Source organism: Rhododendron vialii, chromosome 9a, assembly GCF_030253575.1.
Source record: "Rhododendron vialii isolate Sample 1 chromosome 9a, ASM3025357v1".
In the NCBI taxonomy this organism is placed as follows: Eukaryota; Viridiplantae; Streptophyta; class Magnoliopsida; order Ericales; family Ericaceae; genus Rhododendron; species Rhododendron vialii.
The window spans coordinates 12,412,307-12,432,596 of NC_080565.1; the positions used below are offsets into that span (position 1 = coordinate 12,412,307).

General features: G+C 37.4%; 3 protein-coding genes across 5 annotated transcripts; 1 reads left to right on the forward strand and 2 right to left on the reverse strand.

Annotated features, from left to right (window-relative positions):
- Nucleotides 1–1,594: 1,594 nt before the first annotated feature.
- Nucleotides 1,595–6,253, forward strand: LOC131301721 (uncharacterized). The gene is made up of 4 exons (XM_058328109.1): nt 1,595–1,734; nt 3,151–5,687; nt 5,786–5,866; nt 5,952–6,253. Exon 2 carries the CDS (start codon nt 3,153–3,155, stop codon nt 4,683–4,685), a length of 1,533 nt encoding a protein of 510 aa, XP_058184092.1. The 5' UTR covers nt 1,595–1,734; nt 3,151–3,152; the 3' UTR covers nt 4,686–5,687; nt 5,786–5,866; nt 5,952–6,253.
- Nucleotides 6,254–11,185: 4,932 nt separating this feature from the next.
- Nucleotides 11,186–12,247, reverse strand: LOC131300550 (probable pathogenesis-related protein ARB_02861). Its single transcript, XM_058326450.1, has one exon. It carries the CDS (start codon nt 11,933–11,935, stop codon nt 11,501–11,503), a length of 435 nt encoding a protein of 144 aa, XP_058182433.1. The 5' UTR covers nt 11,936–12,247; the 3' UTR covers nt 11,186–11,500.
- A 3,139-nt stretch (nt 12,248–15,386) lies between these two features.
- LOC131300547 (uncharacterized) lies at nt 15,387–20,290 on the reverse strand. 3 transcript variants are annotated; one of them, XM_058326447.1, is made up of 6 exons: nt 17,391–17,920; nt 16,326–17,269; nt 16,144–16,251; nt 15,959–16,060; nt 15,704–15,849; nt 15,387–15,673 (listed from the first exon to the last, which is right to left on the reverse strand). In XM_058326447.1, exons 2-5 carry the CDS (start codon nt 17,157–17,159, stop codon nt 15,739–15,741), a joined length of 1,155 nt encoding a protein of 384 aa, XP_058182430.1. In that variant the 5' UTR covers nt 17,160–17,269; nt 17,391–17,920; the 3' UTR covers nt 15,387–15,673; nt 15,704–15,738. The 3 variants fall into 3 exon arrangements, 2 of the variants coding, with proteins under 2 accessions (XP_058182430.1, XP_058182429.1); XM_058326446.1 differs by having other exon boundaries at nt 15,387–15,849; XR_009190984.1 differs by lacking the exons at nt 15,387–15,673; nt 15,704–15,849; nt 15,959–16,060; nt 16,144–16,251 and adding an exon at nt 19,768–20,290 and having other exon boundaries at nt 17,153–17,269; nt 17,391–18,987.

A 20,290-nucleotide genomic window follows, 5' to 3' on the forward strand; every position in this document is an offset into this window, starting at 1 on the left:
CTCCACCACCACTTAGCAAGTAGTGTTTGATTATGTTCCATAAGCCTCTTGATTCCCAATCCCCCATACTTCTTGCTTTTAGTTACCTTTTCCAAGTTCTTACTGGTCCTATACATTGACCTAAATCTTTTTACAAAGATGCTCTATTCATCGAGCTGTATAGGTTATAGATTTTTTTTACAAAGATATTCTATTCATCGAGCTGTATAGGTCATAGAATTCGAATTATACTCTTGAGTTCAAAATAATAGAGTCCATATTAGGAGCGCAACTATCCCCAAGTTCCTTCATTAATGAGTATTTCTTAATCTTGCCATACAATGGAATAATCTACTTTATCTTAAAACTCGCAAATTCAAATAACCCATATATAACTGCACAATTACTAGGGCAATTGTGATAGTACTTCAATATTAATTTCGTTTAAGAGAAATGATAATGCCAAAATTATTTTTATTGGTGTGAAAATTCTAATGCCCAAAAGGCTTGTACCATATATAGTGTACAAGACTTTTATGCGCTGAAATTTTAGTACCAACAAAAATAATTTTTACATCATCAGTATCTTTTGGTTAATTTGCTGATCACTCAAGAATTTGACCAAATTGCACAAAAATATCTTGGGTGTGGCCTTGGTTTTAAGGAAGGAGGAGAGAAGCCAGTTGTACCGGATAGGTATGGTTGGACTACCAAACACGAAACGAGCTTCAATTCAATGAGTCATGACATGACATGACCCCACCCCACCCACCAGACAGTACTGCACAGGGACTTATGCTTCGACAGATCACAAATGGTGCACATGTGGACCCCCCGGTAGGAATTGAGCAAGTCTACACTTCCCGATCGGGAAATCCCGACGTCCTGTCGGGAACGCTCCGGCCACCGGACGGTCGATCCGATTCGTCCAAAAATTCTATAAAAAAAAACCGAGTGGGCCCTCCCGCGAGAATAAATAGCATCCGACATGTGTAAGTAGCCGATCCAAGCACTCTATTTTTGTATTTGGATTGGCCAAAAATGAATTGTTTGGATCAGCCAAAAATGGAGTGCTTGGATCGGCCACTTACAAACGTCGGATGCCATTTATTCTTGCAAGAGCCCACTCGGGTTTTTTTTTTAGAATTTTTGGACGGCTCGGATCAGCCGTCTGATGGCCGGAGCATGCCAAGCAAGACGTCGGGATTCCGATTGGAATTTTCCGATCGAAAACTGTAGACTTTCTGGTAGGAATTTGGTGTAACCGAAGTTGATTGGGCAAATTTCACTGACCTCCCCTGAGGTTTCTGACACCAACAGATACCTCCCTTGAGGTATTTGAAATTTCACTGCCCTCCCCTCCTTTGGCTGACAATGCCAAAGGACCCCCTTCCCGCCAATTTAATTGAGACGGCGTTAAGTTGACAGTTAAATGAGCCTGAAAAGACGAAATTGCCCTTATGTATATAAAGTCACACTTGGAGATATTTTCTCTCCATTCGATACACTCTCTGCTCTCAACACAGCGACATAGAGAGAGAGAGAGAGCGAGAGAGAGAAACCCATCGACAGAGAGAGAGAAAGAGAAGAAGAAGATGAAACGATGAGGAACGACGATCAGATCAAATAAGAAGACGATAGCAAGATGATGCTCGCGATTCTTCTCCAACACTTGAAGAAGGTGGGTCGTTTTTGAAGAAGAAGATCGTGGGACTCCAACTCTCTAAGAACGATTCATCCTTTAAGCTAATACAGGTAATCATGTAAACCCTAAATAGTGTAGGTAAGTTTATTAGATTTTTCTTCTTCTTCTTCTTCTTTTTTACAGTTTTTTCGGGTTTTGTAGTGAAATCTGAATAGTAAGTTCGGGTTTCAAAATTTGGGGCTTTTTTGTTCCTTTGATATGGCTGTAATCCATGGTTTTTTTTGGTTTATTGTTGTGATATTTTGTTAATGCGTCCTGTAATGCAATGCATCACGCGAAATCAATTTGGGGCTTTTTTTAGGGTTTTTTTGGTTGTCCTGCAATTTGTTTTGGTTAATCCGATTAGTTAGGGTGTGAACATTTGTGGTTTAATCCAAATATGGCTTCTGTAACTAGTGCATGTAACCATGACCATTTTAGGTTTTTCTGCAATTTTGCTTTGTTTTTGTTAAATCTGAGAAGTTAGGGTTTTGTATATTTGGGACTTTTGTGTTTTCCCTTGAAATTGAAATTTGTGATTGTTAGGAATTTGGTGCTGCTCTTTTGGGGACTTTTTGTATGCCTGATGTTGATCTCTACGGCTTGTAAGTATAACTGTATCACTATGGAATTTATGGAGTATTAATTAGTATTAATTAGTTTATTGCAGCAACTGATAGTATTTTTATGCTACATGGTTCTGGGTTGCCAAAACAGAGGCTGTGGTGGAATCCGGGCTTGAGATGGATGGTTATAGCAACTTCATTTCTGTTATTTGATATTTTACCTGGTCTTGGTGTGGACTGTTTTTTTTTCTTGAAAATAAAAAATATGGCTTCTATTTTTTTTACTTAGTGCGTCACTCAATCCAAAGACTAAGTTAGGGTGTTCGGACAAATAAGCCAAAGTGGCTTATTTTTTGTCCTTATTCAAAATTTTTTCGTATTACTTGCCTTATTGTCAATTTTTTTGGGAATTATTGCATCCTCACGATAAGAGGAATCTAAAAAGTAAAATTTTTTGACCGAAATTCAATTTTTTTTCGTCTTTATTCAAAAAAATTGGATTTCGGTTAAAATTTTTTACTTTTTAGATTCCTATTGTCGTGAGGATGCAATAATCCCCCAAAAATTGACAATAAGCCAAGTGATACAAAAAAAATTTGAATAAGGACAAAAAATAAGCCTCTTTGGCTTATTTGTCCGAACACCCGTAAGAGGGTTTCAGAAATTTGGGGCTTTTCTATTTTCCCTTTGTACATTATATTGTTTTTTTTTTTTTTTTGGTGAAACGAAAATATACTTTGTACATTATATTGTTGATTGCTGTTATGTGGTTCATAATGTCTATGATTCTGTTTGTAACAAATGGTTGCATGTGAATAGTTCATGTACTGTTGCTAGACTTTACATATCTTGCTTGAATTCCATAGAAATAAGTTTGAATGTATAATAATCCATGCATTTTTTTTGGTGTTTTTGGTTCAGCCATGCCTCCTGCTTATTTTCATTTCATCATCAACCATAAGGGAAAAGTTGCTAGGCTAAGTAACATTGATCCTGATAAGTATTGCTATTTTGACTTGTTTGCTGATGTGAGTGAGAAATTATTGTCTCATTATCCCACTGGGTTAGGGTTAGCAATCTCGATCTTTTGTAAACTTCCTGCTCCTTGGTATAGGATTGACATTAACAGTGACAAATCCCTCATTGATATGTTTCATCTTGATGGTGTTCCTAGCACATTGAACTTATTTGTAGAAGTGGAATCGCCCAATCCATGTCAGGTAGAGCACCCTAGTGAGGTGGATGGAGAAGATGTGGAGGTGGTAGAAACAACCCAAGATGGCCATGTATATGGTTATAATGATGAGGATGATGATTGGAATTTGGATAGGGAAGGGGAGGTAGAATCAGATGATGGGGGTAGACTTATGGTTGAAATTAGTGGGGTAGATGATGAGGGACTTAGTGACTACCAATCAAGTGATGATGAGGGCAACATGTCTAGTGGGAGTGATGAGGGTACAGAGCATGGGACTGGGTTTGATACAAGTTATAATGGGAAGGAACCTTATGTGGACTGTGAGGGAGAGGTTGTATTAGAGGAAAAAATGATTTTTGCTGATGTGGATGCCTTTAGGGCCAAGCTTAGAGACTACACAGTGGAGAAAGGGTTTAAGATAGTGAGGGACAAAAATGAGAAGGCTAGGGTAACTGCACATTGTGATGTTAAGGGGTGCCCTTGGAGGATTCATGCTTCCCGACTTCCAGATGGGATAACCTACCAGATTAAGACATACACACTTGAGCACACATGTACTAGGGTTAACCATAATGAGGATGCTAATTCTACTTGGATAGCAAAGAAACTTCTCAAGGATTTCAAGGAGAACCCACAACTTGATTTGGATGGCATGCAAGAGAAATTGAATGGTAGGTTTGGCATTGAGTCATCTAAGATACAACTTTATAGGGCAAAAAGGAAGTGTATGGATGAGCTTGAGGGTAGTCATGGTGGCCAATATAAGCTTCTTCCAACCTATGCTGTAGAGGTTAGGAAGACCAACCCTGGAAGTTTGATCAAAATGGACTATAATAGGCCTTTTCCCACCCAAAATCCCATGTTTGGGAGACTATTTGTTTCATTTGCTGGTATGATAAAGGGATTCTTGAATGGATGTAGGCCTTTCATAGGGGTGGATGGGTGTCACCTTAAGGGTCCTTATGGGGGTGTCCTAATTTCTGCTGTGGCATTAGATGGTAACAATGGGCTATTTCCTCTTGCTGTGGCAGTGGTAGAAAGTGAGAATAATCAAAGTTGGGGTTTTTTTCTTGAACACATTCAAACCATAATTAGGGCTAGTGGACAGAATAGGCCTTGGACCATTATGAGTGATCAACAAAAGGGACTGGATGGGGTTGTTGCACATTTATTACCTGAGGTCTCACACAGAAATTGTGCAAGACACTTATTTAATAATTTCAAGGCAAAATACCCTGGCCTTGCTCTAAGAAAATAATTTTGGATAGCTGCTAGGGCCTACAACCAAAGGAAATTTAATGATGCAATGGCTGCAATTAAGGAGTTAAACATAGAGGCACATGGTTATCTGGTCAAACTTCCAGTCAGCTCATGGGCAAGGCATGCATTTGATGATAGGGTGAAGTCTGATCATATCACTAACAATGGGGCTGAATCATTCAATAATTGGCTTGGCAATCTTAGAGGAAAGCCAATTCTCACCATGTTAGAGGGTATAAGGTGTAAAGTCATGTCTAGAATCCAAACTAGACATCAAAAGGGGGTGGCATGGACACATGGGATAACAGCAAACGTAAAAAAATTGTTGATCAAAGTAGGGAGGGAAGCAAGGCAGTGTAAGGCAGAATATTGTGGTGGAACAGAGTATGATGTGATGGACAATGGGGTCAGACACTTGGTTGACTTGGGGAGGATAGAATGTGTGTGTAGACAGTGGGAGATCTCTGGGATTCCATGCAAGCATGCAATGGCTGCAATAATGAAGGATAGGAAGAACGTGGAAAACTTTGTTCACTCATACTACTCTAAGGAGATGTACTTAAGAGCACATGGGAGTATGATACACCCAATCCTTGATCATTCAATGTGGACAATAATTCCAGGTGACCCATTAGACCCACCACCCCTTAGAAGATCTGCAGGTAGGCCAAGGAAAGTTAGAAAAAGAGCAGTTGATGAACCTCCAGCTGAGACAAGTCAATCAAAGAGGTCACAAACTGTTAAGTGCATGCGGTGCAAAGAGTTTGGGCATAACAAAAGGACTTGTCAAGGAGGACCAGTTAGGGGTAGAGGGGGACCAAGCAACAAAGGTAGAGGAAACAGTGGGAGAGGTTCTACAAGTGGCAATGAAATGGGGGAAACACATACTTTCAACAGTGGTAATGGTAGTGGTACAACTAGGGGCATAAACAGAGGCAAAGGATCAAGAGGGAGGGGCACTAGCAGAGGGAGGGGCAGAAACACAAGTACCACACCTCAAGTAAGAAGTACTTTTTATTTTTTTACCAAGTGTACTTAATTTCATCACTTGCAAGTTATAGTTTTCATGTGCTTATATATCTATTGGAACGAATTTAGGGAAATCAAGTGGGTACATCACAGACACAACCTTCACAATGTGTCACTCAAAGCCACCCGTCAGAGTGGTCTCTTTTCTAAGTGAGTAGCAAACATTTCAATTGCTTATTGCATGTATTTATTTTCAATTCATCTCGTAACAGTTCAGTCACACTTTGCCTTGCAGATGACATGGAGTTTGAGACTTTTTTGTGAGCTGATTGAACATATTGAAGACTAACTTTTTGTATATGGTACTATAGGGCTAATGTGGTAGTATATTTAGATACCACTTTTTTGTATAGGGCAAAATAGATTTAGTACTTTTGTGATCTTGTGTTGGACACAACTTTTTGTATAGCCCTGATTATGCTGTGATTTAGCCCTCTTTTGTAATATGGATGACTGTAAACTTCAAACTTATGTTTTTTGACTGCTATTTGGATGTATGGAATTTGCATATGATGGCAAAGAAGTTTAGTTTGCCTTTGAACCTGTCACATTGATAACTGCTTTTAGGTTGTAAATGCACTTGTACCTGGTATTGCTGCTATTGCATGTGATTTAGTTGAAGCTGAAGAAACCATGGTTTCTCGAGCACCACAGGTTTTAGGAGGGGGAAGAAAAATGAAGAGAGATGAGAAATGTTAGAAATGTTTTTTTAGAAATAAAGTTTTTGCCTCTGTATTTTTTTACCACAGGTTTCTTACCTCAAAATTTTTTTTCCTCTGATTTGGTTTCTTATCTCAATTTTAATTGCCTCTGAAAAAATATTGATGAGGGGATATATTTATACAAAGGAGAGTGAGGGTGAGGGTAATATGGGTATATTATAAGTTAGTGTACAATGACATCATCTTTTCCATCCAAGTTCCAGCTGCAGATTAACGGAGGGGGGTCCTTTGGCATTGTCAGCCAAAGGAGGGGAGGGGAGTGAAATTTCAGAAACCTCAGGGAAGGTATCTGTTGGTGTCAGAAACCTCAGGGGAGATCAGTGAAATTTGCCCAAGTTGATTCTCTTTACCTTTCTACTGGTAGAAAAAAGCAAATTGCTATTCCCCTCCCCTGACACCACACCCCCCCGGCCCCACGTCCCTTTTCCGGGATTACCCCCTTCCCCCCTCCCCCCTCCTCCTCCTCCTCCTCCTCCTCCTCTCTCTCTCTCTCTCTCTCTCTCTCTCTCCTTACCGTTTTTAATTTCTTTCTTTATTTAATTACTTTTATCTTATTTATTTAATTTCTATAAATACACCCTTTTTATATTAAAAAATATAATTCAAGAATTAAGTGTTTTAATTTTCAATTCAATTTAATCGGGACGAAGATCATATTTTTTTATCATTTTATTGTAAACGGTCATAATGAATTTTTTACTCTAAAGCATTTCAACGAGCATTCTATGATTCATTATTTAGTTTCAGGATTTTCTTAGAGTGTCCATTGAAAGGTTTTGGAACCAAGAATTTATTACGACCATATAGGATAAAATGATTAGAAAAATAACTTCTTTGCACCTGTTTAAACGGATTGAAAATTAAAACACTTTTTTTAATATATAAACGGTGTAAAAACTATTTTTTTAATATATAAACGGTGTAAAAAAATAAGAGTTTCAATTTTCAATCCGTTTGAATCGGTTCAAAGATGTTATTTTTCTAATTATTTCATCCTAAATGATCATAGTAATTTTTTTGCTCCAAGGCCTTTCAACGAGCACCCTAAGGCTCCTTATTTAGTTTAGAGCTTTTAGGGTGCCCATTGAAATGCCTTAGAGCCAAAAAATTTACTACAACCATTTAGAATGAAATAATTAGAAAAATAACATCTTTGAACCGATTCAAACGGATTGAAAATTGAAACACATATTTTTTTTACACCGTTTATATATTTAAAAAATAGTTTAAAAATAATCCGACTGTTTCTTTTCCTTTTTTTCCTATATATATATATATATATTAAAAAATCCATTAAAAATCCGTTTGAATCAGTGCAAAGATGTTATTTTTCTAATCATTTCATCCTAAATGGTCGTAATAAATTTTTGACTCTAATGCCTTTCAATGGGCACCCTAAGAGCTTTAAACTAAATAAAGAGGCTTAGGGTACTCGTTGAAAGGCATTAGAGCCAAAAATTTACAATGACCATCTAGGATGTAATGATCAGAAAAATAACATCTTTGTACCGGTTCAAACGAATTGAAAATTGAAACACTTATTTCTTTTACACCGTTTATATATTCAAAAATATAGTTCAAAATTAATCTGACTGTTTTTTTTCCTTTTTTCCCTACATATATATTAAAAAATATAATTAAAAAAATAAGTGTTTCAATTTTCAATCCATTTAAACTGGTGTGAAGATGTTATTTTTTTGAACATTTCATCCTAAATGGTCGTAATAAATTTTTGGCTGCAAGGCCTTTCAATGAACACCCTAAAAGAGACGTGAAACCAAATAAAGAGTCTTAAGGTGCTCGTTGAAAGACCTTAGAGCAAAAAATTTAGTTAGCACAATTAGGATCCAATCCAAGCACGGACTCAAATTGTTTTGGCATTATCAATTTCCTATTTTAAAAGTAGAGAAAATATATTTAGACTGGTTAATGTTGTACTTATACATATTCTTTTTTTTTTTATATAGATTTTTGAAAGTATAGAAGATATGTTAGCTTGGGCGCGGAGCGTTGGTCTTAAATATGGTATTGTGGTGGTTAATTGAAAATAGAATTTGAGTTAACCAAAAAAAAAAGAAGGGGGGAAAACAAGAAAGGAAACAAATAAAGAAAAGAATTGAAAATTAGAAAGAGGAAAAAAGAAAGAAGAATTAAAACCGGAAAGAATGGGAGGGGAGAATAGAGAAGAAGAAGAAGTAGAAGAAAAAGAAGAAGAAACTGGAAAGAAAAAGAGGAGGGGGGAAGGGTAAAACGGGAAAGGAGGGGGTGGGGGGGGGTGTGGGGAAACCAGCAAAAAAATGTACTCATTAACGCTTTCTCTGACATCGAATCAGGTTGTTGTTACATTACATGGCCTGGACCTGGACTGGAGTAGTAGTATTTTTGGAACCTTCGACGACTCTGTTTTTTTCAATTTTCTCTTTTTGTCTTGGGGGGCGGCATAATTGGAAGTTTACATGTTTCACATTTTAACAAGGTTATGTTTGTTTGGTAGTTGGCTTTTTGCTATTGTGAAACTAATACTAATGGTTTACCCCGCAGGATCCTTCTACATCTAATAGGAGCCCTTTTTAGTCACGCATGTGCCGAAAGAATGTACGTAACAAATGTACAGACTTGTTGTATTCTATGTTTGATTACCCTACTTTGCCAACTTATATCATGCCGCAGTTATTGGGCGATGCTAAAAGGGTTACACATCCCATATTATGTACTTGTAATAATTGTGTTTAAGTTCTAACATAATTTCAATTTGACTAAAAAGAAAGGATGAAAATCATGTTTTTGCAAAACGAAATTTTATGTCCTTTCGGTGCCTCTCTTCAAAACAAACCCCCGAGCCCGCGTTATGATTTTTAACTTTATAGGATAAGTGAAACTAAATCTTGGAAAATCAAATTTTAATCGAGATCTAGACTAGTCCTAATCTTAACGTCACAAAATTGACAAAAGTAATTAATCGGCACTTCCTTGTTGTGCTCTTTTATCAATCATCTTAAAATTCACACCTAAACGATTTTCGCACCCACATTGGCCATCTCAATCTGAGTCACAAACAAGTAGAATAATTTTTGTTCCAAGTTAATTACAATCATTTATGCTACCCAATCTTCTTCCCAACTTATTAACATTTGGTGTCACATTCCCCAATCTTCTTCCCAACTTATTAATATTTGGTGTCACATTCCTCAACGTAGGATTTGCACCCACAATCGATCACGTTGCACCTGAGTTACTCGCACTTCCTAACGTCACAATTAATAATACTACTCTTTCCATCTCTTTTTAAGTGTCTCGCTTCGAAACTCCAACTTATTAAAAAAATATCATCATTATACATTTCACATCAACTTTTCCTACTTACCCTCTATGGAGGCATCATCATTACACTTTTACTCACTAACTTTTCAAAATGGAATCTACTTTTAGGGGCAAAATGGAAAATGTACCCACTTTTACCCACGAATTTTTACAAAATTGACACTTATTAAGAAACAGTCCAAAATAAAATACTAAACATTAAAAAGGGACGGAGGGAGTAACAGATAACACGTGTCATCGTTTCATGTCACGATCTGTTTGTGAACAATAATCATGAGAGGGAAAAAAGAGAGTAGAAGCTAGATGGAAGAATAGACTGCTCCTATCAAGGAATGAGTCTCTTCCACAACATAAACATGGTGTGACTAAGCCTAGGACATGGCAACAACTGAGTGGGTCCCCCAACGGCCAGATTTTTAATTGAGAGGGAAGTGGAAATGGTATCTGGTGGGTGACATGTTACTTTCATATACAGAAAGTCTACATGCCTTTCAAAAAAAAAAAAAATACAGAAAGTCTACACACATACAATCTGTGCACAGATTATACACAGATTTCATTGTGGAGTCCACCACGGGTTCCATACAAATCATCCGAGCCGTTCATTAAATGTAAAATATTTTTTCAAGGGTCCTTGTAAAAAATGATCTCAATCCGATATCTATAGGTGCTCGATCCAATCATATAACTTTTCATTATCCGGAAATCTGAATGAAAAGTTAGATGGTTGGATGAAACACTTACATGTATTGGATTGAGCTTATTTTTTACGGAAACCCTTGAAAAAATGTTTTACATTTAATGAACGGCTCGAATGATTTGTGTGGGACCCGTGGTGAGCCCCACAATGAAATCTGTGCACAATCTGTGCACAAATTGCTGTGTGTGTAGCACAGTTCTTTCATATATTATGGATTCAATAAACATATGTAATACGGAATTAATTGTATATAGCTTCTTAATTACATATATTTTCTAACTATAACAGACTCAAGTTTAACAATATATAAGATAATAAAAGCTAGCATTCCGTATTCAATATTTATTCAGCATTCCGCTCATTATACTTAATTGGAGATAAGCGGTTGGCCAAGTAGATTTTTTTTTTTTTGAGATTGGCCAAGTAGATTGATTATTTTCCTTTTATCGGAAATATTATTGGGTGCTCCTAGGGCACCATCACATGGATCTGCTATAATCACGACAAACAAATATTCATGTGGAGTCAACGACTACGTGCATGTATGACCATCACTTGGAGGCTCTTGAGCCATTGAATTACTTTTTTTCCCAAGTTCCACTATTAGTCCTCCCGATATGCTTTTTCAAAAAAAAACTATTGGGTGATGAGACTAGAAGAACCTAGGTTTCTTCCTTTATTGATTAGATAAACATCGAGAAAAAAAAAACCCATAAAATGTAGGCGTAGCAAAAAAGGGAATTCTATTAATCACCAAAAGAAAAGAGAACAGAATATTATTTTATTAACCTGAGGTCAATAAAACCCTTGCCAAAGCACAAGAAAAAGAAAGAAAATGATTGTTATTGCTATTCCAATTATCAAATATTCATTATTAGACAATTAAGATAAAGCCTAGTTACATCACAGGGGATTAAATTTCCTCAAAGCAAGAATTCTCTTGTCCTTGGTAGTATCTGAAAAGCTCAGACTTTGCATAGAATTCACAAAAAAAAAGGTCTTACTTTTTCATTGCAACTTCGAATCTTTACCATAGTCGGTTCACCAAAAAGCAAGAAGCCCCACCACCAATCCACAACCGATCAATGGTAAGACCCCCACGGCGAAACTCCGTTTGCCACCAGAGAAAAACGGGTCTATCGGGTATAAATTGCCCGGTGGACCGGTGATGTAAATGAACCCCGAGGGAGGCGGCGGAGGGCAGTACGGAGCGGAAGGTGGGGGCCGCTTCTTGGGCGGCGGCGGTGGTGGCAGCGATGGTGGTGGTGGAGGCGGCGGAGGGTTCTGGGAACATGGTTCGTTGCAAGGAGAGCAAGTACCGCACTTGACTCCTCCCGCGTCCGGTGATGTGGGTACAGTAGTAGTATCATCGAGCTTTCGAGGGACTATGCCCTCAATAGGCATGGAAGTTGTGGTGATTATGAAAATCACCATAAGAAGCTTCACCGGATAATTTTTTTGGGCGGTGTTTGGCATATTTTTTTTCTTGTGGTGGTCGGAATTATGGTTTGACGGGTGTTGGTTTTTTTGAGTGGTTATGTGGGTTTGATCTGGGTTGGTTGGTTGTGTGAATGACTTTAGAGAGAGAGAGAGGGAGAGAGAGGGAGAGGGTGGGTGGTCCAAGAAGGCGGGTTGCACACGTTATTAGATAGGCGCATGAAAGATGTTAGAGACTTCCGAAAGATCATTCGGTTATTCAACTACTAATTGGGCTATTTAGTAGGCAAAGTGGAGGGAATGTGACAGGATTTATATGAAGTATCTTCTACGCCATTGGCTTAATCTAGAAGGCAACCACATTGCATGTGGGTGGTCCGATATTTGTTTTTTGTTCTTCTTTTTTTTTTTGGGCAAATTTCACTTACCTCCCCTGAGGTTTTTGACAATTACAAATACCTCCCCTCAGGTTACTGAAATTGCACTTACCTCCCCTCTGGTTTAGTTGTCGGCTGCAATTCAGCCCATCCGTTTGTTGGACGTAACGGAAAAGCAATAAAGGTGATGAGGTCAGTATAAAGACATTTTTTCATGACAAATCTACCCCTGGCTCAACTTTGGTCCACTTTTTAGTTTCCCCCCAATTGTCAGTTTCCTTCCCACAATTTGGGCCAAAACCTATTACCTGTATAAAAACCAATGCCTGTCACCATTTTCTTCCACCATCAGTTGGAGGAGCACACCACTCACAACCTTCTTCTCTCTCCTCTTTTCCAGGTATGTACAAGTATAACACCATGTATGGTTTATATATTCAAATTTATGAAAAAATAAGTACATGTAACTACTTATTTGTTGGTTTTTGTACATGCTAAAATTGAAGAATGTCTACTTCAAGCACTGTTGGTACCCAAAACTACCTAAGGTACAGGAATAGAACATGCAAATGCAGAGATCGGGCTGTTGTGAAGATCTCAGAATCTGATAAGAATCCAGGAAGGTTGTACTACGCATGCAAAAATGCAGATAATGGGGGCTGTGATTTCTGGGCGTGCAACCCAATCAACCAGATCAATAATGTTTCACAGACAAGACCAACATCCCAGCTACCAAGCCTGGATATAGCCGAAGAAACTGACACAACAATCCCAGATGGGAGGGTCAACACAAGGCTATTGATCATTGAAGCCACTATTAGCATGGTGATGGTGTTGGTGCTTGCAAGCTTTATTCTAGCCATAACTGCAATCCTAATGTTAGTAGGAACAGTTATGAAGTAAATATCTAGACTAGAACCTGGTTATGTTTTGTAATGCAAGGGGCCTTTTGTTGTAATGTCACTCTACTAATGCAAGAGAACTTGGGTATGTAATGCAAGTGGAACATTCAGTATTTGACCATGTAACAGTTCATACAAACACAACACTTACAAAAACGAGTAGCATAATACACTACAACACGGAAGGCCTATTGCGAGGAAATATGGCGAGAAAAAGAGATTTCGTCACTAAAAGTACACAATCTACGAGGAAATTCAATTTCGTCGCTAAAAAGTTACATTTAGCGAGGAAATTTAATTTCCTCACCAAAAAGTTACATTTAGCGAGGAAATAATAATTTCCTCGCAAAAGGGTTACATTTAGCGAGGAAATTACTGTATTATTTCCTCGCCAAATGTAACCTTTTTGTGAGGAAATCTGTTTTCTTTGCTAAATGTAACCTTTTGGCGAAAAATATTTTGTCACCTTTTTTAGGACTCATTAAATTTTTTATATGTAAGTCATTATTAATTATGTTCATGTATCTTTAATATCACGATGGTAAGGGATAATCAACTACATAGTTCAATATCATTAGCAAATTTGTTAAAATAAAAAAGTGATAAATGGAAAAAAATAGTTTCCTCGCCAATCGCATTGAATTGATGAAATAAAAAATATGTTTCACACGAATTATATGAATTCACTTTTCCCCAACTGAAATTAATTGTTAACAATGTCAGTATGTTCAAATTCTACTAAAATTTATTGTTTGAATACAAAGATTTTTAAGTTGCTCGGGGTGATTTAACCGTCCAATATATTAGCACCAGGGATCAAATTGCCGATATTTTTACACAAAAGGACTTGCATCTTCCCGCATCGGACACTGCGTTTCAATTTGAAGGTCATGCCTCGACCATCAGCTTGCGGGGGGATGTCAACCAATCAGTGCAAATCAATTGATCAAGAAAAGAAGTCCTAATAATGTTAGCCATTTCAATGGTTATATTTTATCATTTGCAATATCTTTTGCAAAGCTTATCACTTGTAACCGTATTTGTATATAAATACCCAAGGAATAGAACACTCTAGGTAACAGAGTGCATTCATCAATTCTATCGTATTGTTCTTTTGACTGTTATAAACCCAAAAAAAGGATTGGACATAGGGATTATAAGTTTGTGGATGAATGATGTGCTTTTTAGAAAAAGAATGCATGGGATATATGGATTGCTTTTCGTAGAGATAACTGATTATTAATTCATACAAAAAAAATTAATGAAAAGCTAAACAAAAGATAAAGTACTTAATAATTGCGAAATGTATTTTCAAAATATCACTAATCTATTTTCAAAATATGTAAGGTTTACCCCATTTAAAAAGAAACATAACAAATTATTACTATTGTAATATTGTAGTTGAGTTAAAATTGTTATGGGCGCATATACACAGTAAGAACAGATTAACCCACCAAAAAAAATATCGTATTTGCAGAAATTTAAAGGGCTCAAACTAATTTAGGCACTACAAAAGGTTACTAAACTTAGAGAGAATTAAAACGAAGTATAAAATAAACAAATTTAGAAAGGTATAAATATTTATTAAAGATATATAACAAAACATTAAATTATAAAAAAATTCAATAAAAGCGAATAATGTTAATAATTTAAAAAAACAAGTTTAAAGAAACACTACGAAGGGACTAAAATTAGAGAGAAATGTTTAAAGAAACAAATTTAGAGAGGTGAAAAGATGTACAAAAGGTTTATATATAAAAAAGGCAAAGGTTTGAATTGGAAAGGAAGTTGGTGTGATGGATGGAGTGAATGCCTCCATACAAGAGGCCACGGTTCGAATTCGTGCGGAAGCAAATGAGCTGGAGAACTATCTATTTTTAGTTTCAAGAGTTTTAGCGAGGAAAAATTTCCTCGCCTAAACTAATATTTGGCGAGGAAAAAATTAGTCTAGCGAGGAAAAATTTCCTCGCCTATTCTGTAAACATTGTATTAGTCTAGTGAGGAAAAACTATTGCGAGGAAAAAATTCCTCGCTAGTTGGGTCAGAATAAGCGAGGAAATTTTTTTCCTTGCAAATTCTTTTTGCTACAAGCTTTTTGCGAGGAAAACGGGCAGGAAAAAATTTCCTCGCAAATACATTTTGCGAGGAAATCAGCTTATTAGCGAGGAAACTAAATCCTCCCTACAAGCCTCTCGTGTTGTAGTGATATTAAAATGTCATATTTGTTCAATAACCATTACATACCAGTTAATACATATCACCCATTGTATCAACACCATCTATACCAAAAGAAATGCCATGTGCATACAAAAAAAGGCCATGTGCATCCCAAAAAAGGCCACGTGCATCCACTGATTTACATTTATACTAGCACCATTTGCATCTATACCAGCACCATTTGCATCTATACCAAAAGAATCATCTCAGTTGCAACTCACTTTACAAAAATATAAAATAAAAGTGAGTTGCAACTAAGACCCATGTATAGCACCATTTACCTAGTAATTAAGTTCATAAGGGCAGTCTACTTAGTAATTAAGTCCATAAATAGATCAGATAAGTCTCAGAACTGAGCATACTCACTGCTCCCACTTGTTCCCCTTCCTCTGCCCACATTTGTTCTCCCTCCTCTGCCCCTAGCATTTGTTCTACCTCTTCCTCTAGTACCAGCATTCTGCAATAGTAAATGGGAAATTTTACATTTGAGAAAGTGACACAACAATTAATGAAATATTACAACAGTTAAGACTTGAAATGAAAAAAAATGACAAAACAATGAATACCTCGTTGGAACCTCTTCCACCTTCATTTTGTGTAATTGAAGTATTTCTCCCCCTTCCTCTACCCCTACCATTTGTTCTCCCTCTTCCTCTGCTTCCAGCATGCTACAATAGTTAAAGTGATAAATTAAAGACAATGGTTACAAATATGAATGGCAAAAAATGGATAAAACTCATTATTTTTTTACCTCATTAGAGCCTGTGAAAGTCATAACTGTAGATTTAGTTTGTGTAACACACTGGGATGGAATTTCACTTTGAGATGCCTGACCTTGTGTGGCTTGATCCCCTTGTCCCTGAGGTTGATTTTACATATGATTATAATGGGTTATAACACATGGTTACAGGAAGTGGAACACATTATTAGTACCTGGCTAATTGCACCTTTCTTTTTCTTCACTGGAGCCCTTTGACATGTCCTCCTATTGTGCCCAAACTCTTTGCAATTGGTACATCTAAGGGTCTGTGACCTTTTCATGTGACTAGCCCCAGCAGGTGCCTCATCAGCTTCCCTCATTCTATTCTTTCTTGGTCTTCCAGGCATCCTCCTCAGAGGTGGAGGATCCAGTTTGTGGAATTGATCAGGTTCCCAATACATCTGATTCCTAATTGGATGTATCATGCTTCCATAACATTGCATATATGCCTCAAGTTTATAACTTGGATCACAACCATCTTCAATGTTGACCTTTTTATGTGTAAGTGCTGAAACAGCATGTCTAGAGGGTATTCCAGCCACTTGCCACTCTCTACAAGTACATGTCCTTGTACTCATGTTAAGTTGAAAAGTGTGGCCATCATCTATCACTTCATACACATCACCACCATAATACAACAAGGTACAGATCCTAGAGGCATTTTGTGCTTTAGCCAACCTCTTCTTCACATGTGATCCAACTGACCCAGTCCATGTCATCCCTTTTGCATACCTCTTCTGGATCCTACTCATTACCTTAGTTCTAATACCTTCTAAAAGTGAAAGGGCAGGTTTATGTCTCAGTTGACCTAACCAACTATTGAATGACTCAGTGAGATTATTTGTGATGTGATCATTCTTGACTCTATCATCAAATGCATGCCTAGCCCACTTATGAGTTGGGACATCTGACAACCATTTATGAGCTTCTTTTGATATGTCTTTTATCCTTTCCATTGCTTGATTAAAGTCAATCTGGTTATAAGCTTTTGCAGCCTCCCAAAACATTTCCTAAGCAACAATCCAGAATGCACCTTTTTAAAGTTGGCAAAAAGGTGTCTTCAACACAACCTATTGGCAGATTGAGACATAAACTCTACAAGCACTGGTTCAATACTCTACACATAGAATAAAAACACAAAAATATGTATCAAAGTAATGCTACATATCCAACTAATACATAGCAGAATATAGCAGAATAAAACTGAATATAGCTGAATACAATAGAACAAAGATTACCTTTTGCATGTTTAACATGAAGGTCCAAGGCTTGGCTTCACTCCCATGATCCAAGGCTGTCTGCAAATGGTCAATGAAAAACTTTCAGCTTTCACTCCCTTCTATCTCCACAATGGCAACAACAATTGGGAACAAACCATTATTTCCATCCAATCCTGCTGTAGACAATAATATACCTCCATATGGCCCTTTGAGGTGACAACCATCAAGCCCAATGAAGGGCCTGCAACCAGATTTGAAACCAGTAATCATAGCATCAAATGCTATGAAAAACCTCTGAAACATCGGGGTTGAGGTTGGAGTTAACATTTCACCTTTAATCTTAACAAGACTACCAGGGTTGCTCTTCAATACTTCATATGCATATGCTGGAAGTAATGAATATGACTTTGCATGGTTTCCTTCAATCTCTGCTAATGCCTTCCTTCTTGCCCTATACAATTGGGTAAATGATGCTTCAATTCCATACTTATGTTGCACTTCAACTTGCATTGATTCTAAGGTCATTTTTGGATTTGCTCTCAAGCACCTCAACATCTTCTTACAAATCCATTTAGAAGTTGCCTCAGGAATTTTTGTGGAAGATATGCAAGTGTGCTCTCCATGATAAGTCCTAATTTTGTATGTGGTGCCATCTGGTAAAGGAGATGCATGAATTCTCCAAGGGCAGCACAATGACATGTGACCTTACCCTTTTCATTCTTAACCCTAATAATTTTACAACCCTTTTGGATAGTGTACTCCTTCAAAGCTTCTCTAAACTTGTCAACATTCTCAAATAACAAATTCTCCTTCAATATGACCTTCCCATCTTCACCATCAACATGAAACTCTTGCCCAAATTTGGTAATATCAACATAAATCTTTCCTTTCTTCCCTTCCCCATCACTAGAGTCTCTCTCATCCTCATTATCAGACTCATAACTAGAGAATCCATCAGTACTACTGCCAGAATCCTCATTAGCAGAGGGAAAGCTATAATCCTCATCACTATGTTCAGACCGATCACTATCGTTAATGAAATCCTCATCACTATGTTCAGACTGATCACTAAGACGACCATCCTCATCATTGTCCAAACTTGCAAGATAGTCATCATGCTCTCGCCTTGTGACATCATTACGCTTCCTAACACTCTTAAACTGGCCAACACTACTACCCTTACCAACATCACTAACACCCTCAATTCTCTGCACATTATGAGCTTCACTTGTAAGACCCTCAACTACATCATCACTGAGATCAATTACATCATGGGCCCTTACATCATTCTTAACACCCTCCTGTCCTCCTACCTCAAGTGTTCCACCATCTTCACCCACATCAACAATCAATTCAATTTGACAAGTTCGAGAGTTGAACCTAAACATATAAAGAACATCTAGGTCACAACTTACAACTATGGTTTCATTAGATTCAGGAATTTTGCTTTTCAATGTGATCGCACAACAATTCCCACATGGGATTGTAGATAAACTCTTTTCAGCAACATCATCCAACAGATCAACATAGGTATACCTCTCAGGGTTCACATTTTTTATCCTTGAAACATTACCTCTAAAATACACAGTTATGTCGAAATACAGAGCATCCATATCTGAAAATAACAAACATGGAAAAAATAAGGTTCAACATCAGTTGATGCAGGGAAGCATATAAGAAATTGAAGTACGATGCGACAAGGACAATCACAAACACGATAGTCTCTACTGCCTCAGCCGAGAGGCAAACAACCGAATATATAGGACGCAACTCTAACCCCAGAAAGCATAACGTAACCATACTAAAATTATTACAGACCCATAAAATACAGGAAAAAACAAGAATTTTGAAAAAAGAATGGGTTGAAACGGAATTTCCTACGAAAAGTTATAAGTGAAACAAAAATAGCCCAATAACGGTTCGAAAGCCTATTTGGAGGCCCAAACGGCCCCAGAAGGCTAAAAAACACACAGCACATAGCCAAAGACATTGTGTCCTGACCGTTGGACCGTTTCCGATTGAACTCAAGTGGACCCAAAGCCAAATTCCTCGATCAGTTATTTACGAAAATACCTACTAGTAGAAATGCTTAAGGTAGTACTCATCCACTTTGGCTACTGCATCATTAGTTTACAACCACAGAATCATAATGTAAACCGGTATTCGAAACCCTACTGAATTGGCAGACCTGGAAATATGTAACTTTTTTTTGAAACCTGACTTATACTACCCTAAAATCGACCAAAAAACCAAAAAACCGCACCAAAAAAGAAAAAATGCAAATTGGTTTTTAAACCTGGAAACCCTAACTGAAACTACCAAAAAATTTGTTTGAAAATATTCACATTGACAAAGATAAATACGGGATTTGATTTCAGAAAGGAGAAATTCTTACCTTCAAGCAACGATTACAGAGCAAGCCGTTCTTCACAGCACTACAACTGTTTCTTTGTTTCTTCCAAATCGTAGGTACCACTCGACAAACAAGGAGATTTGATCAGTTTCAAACCCTAAGCCATCTCTTTCTTCCTTCAGATTTCTCTTTCAGTGATAGAAGAGGATTTGATCGATACACCCATTCTGTCTCTCTCCTTTTTTCTGAGAACTACCTCTCTCTTCTTGGCGCGTAATACGAAGGGGCAGACCTCAGGATTGGAGAAACACATCACAACCCTACACGTGGTGGGTAGGTAGCTAAAACACTGTACACTTTTCTCTTTTATTTTCTACATTTTCTTTATTCTTTCTTCTTCTTTATCCGGTTTTCTTTATTTAGTATAATACCATGGGCAAATAAGTATTTTTGCTTCCCCTGTTAGGTTCTGTTACTCGCCAACCCTGACAGGGGAGGTAAGTGCAATTTCAGTAACCTGATGGGAGGTGTCTGTAATTATCAGAAACCTCAGGGGAGGTAAGTG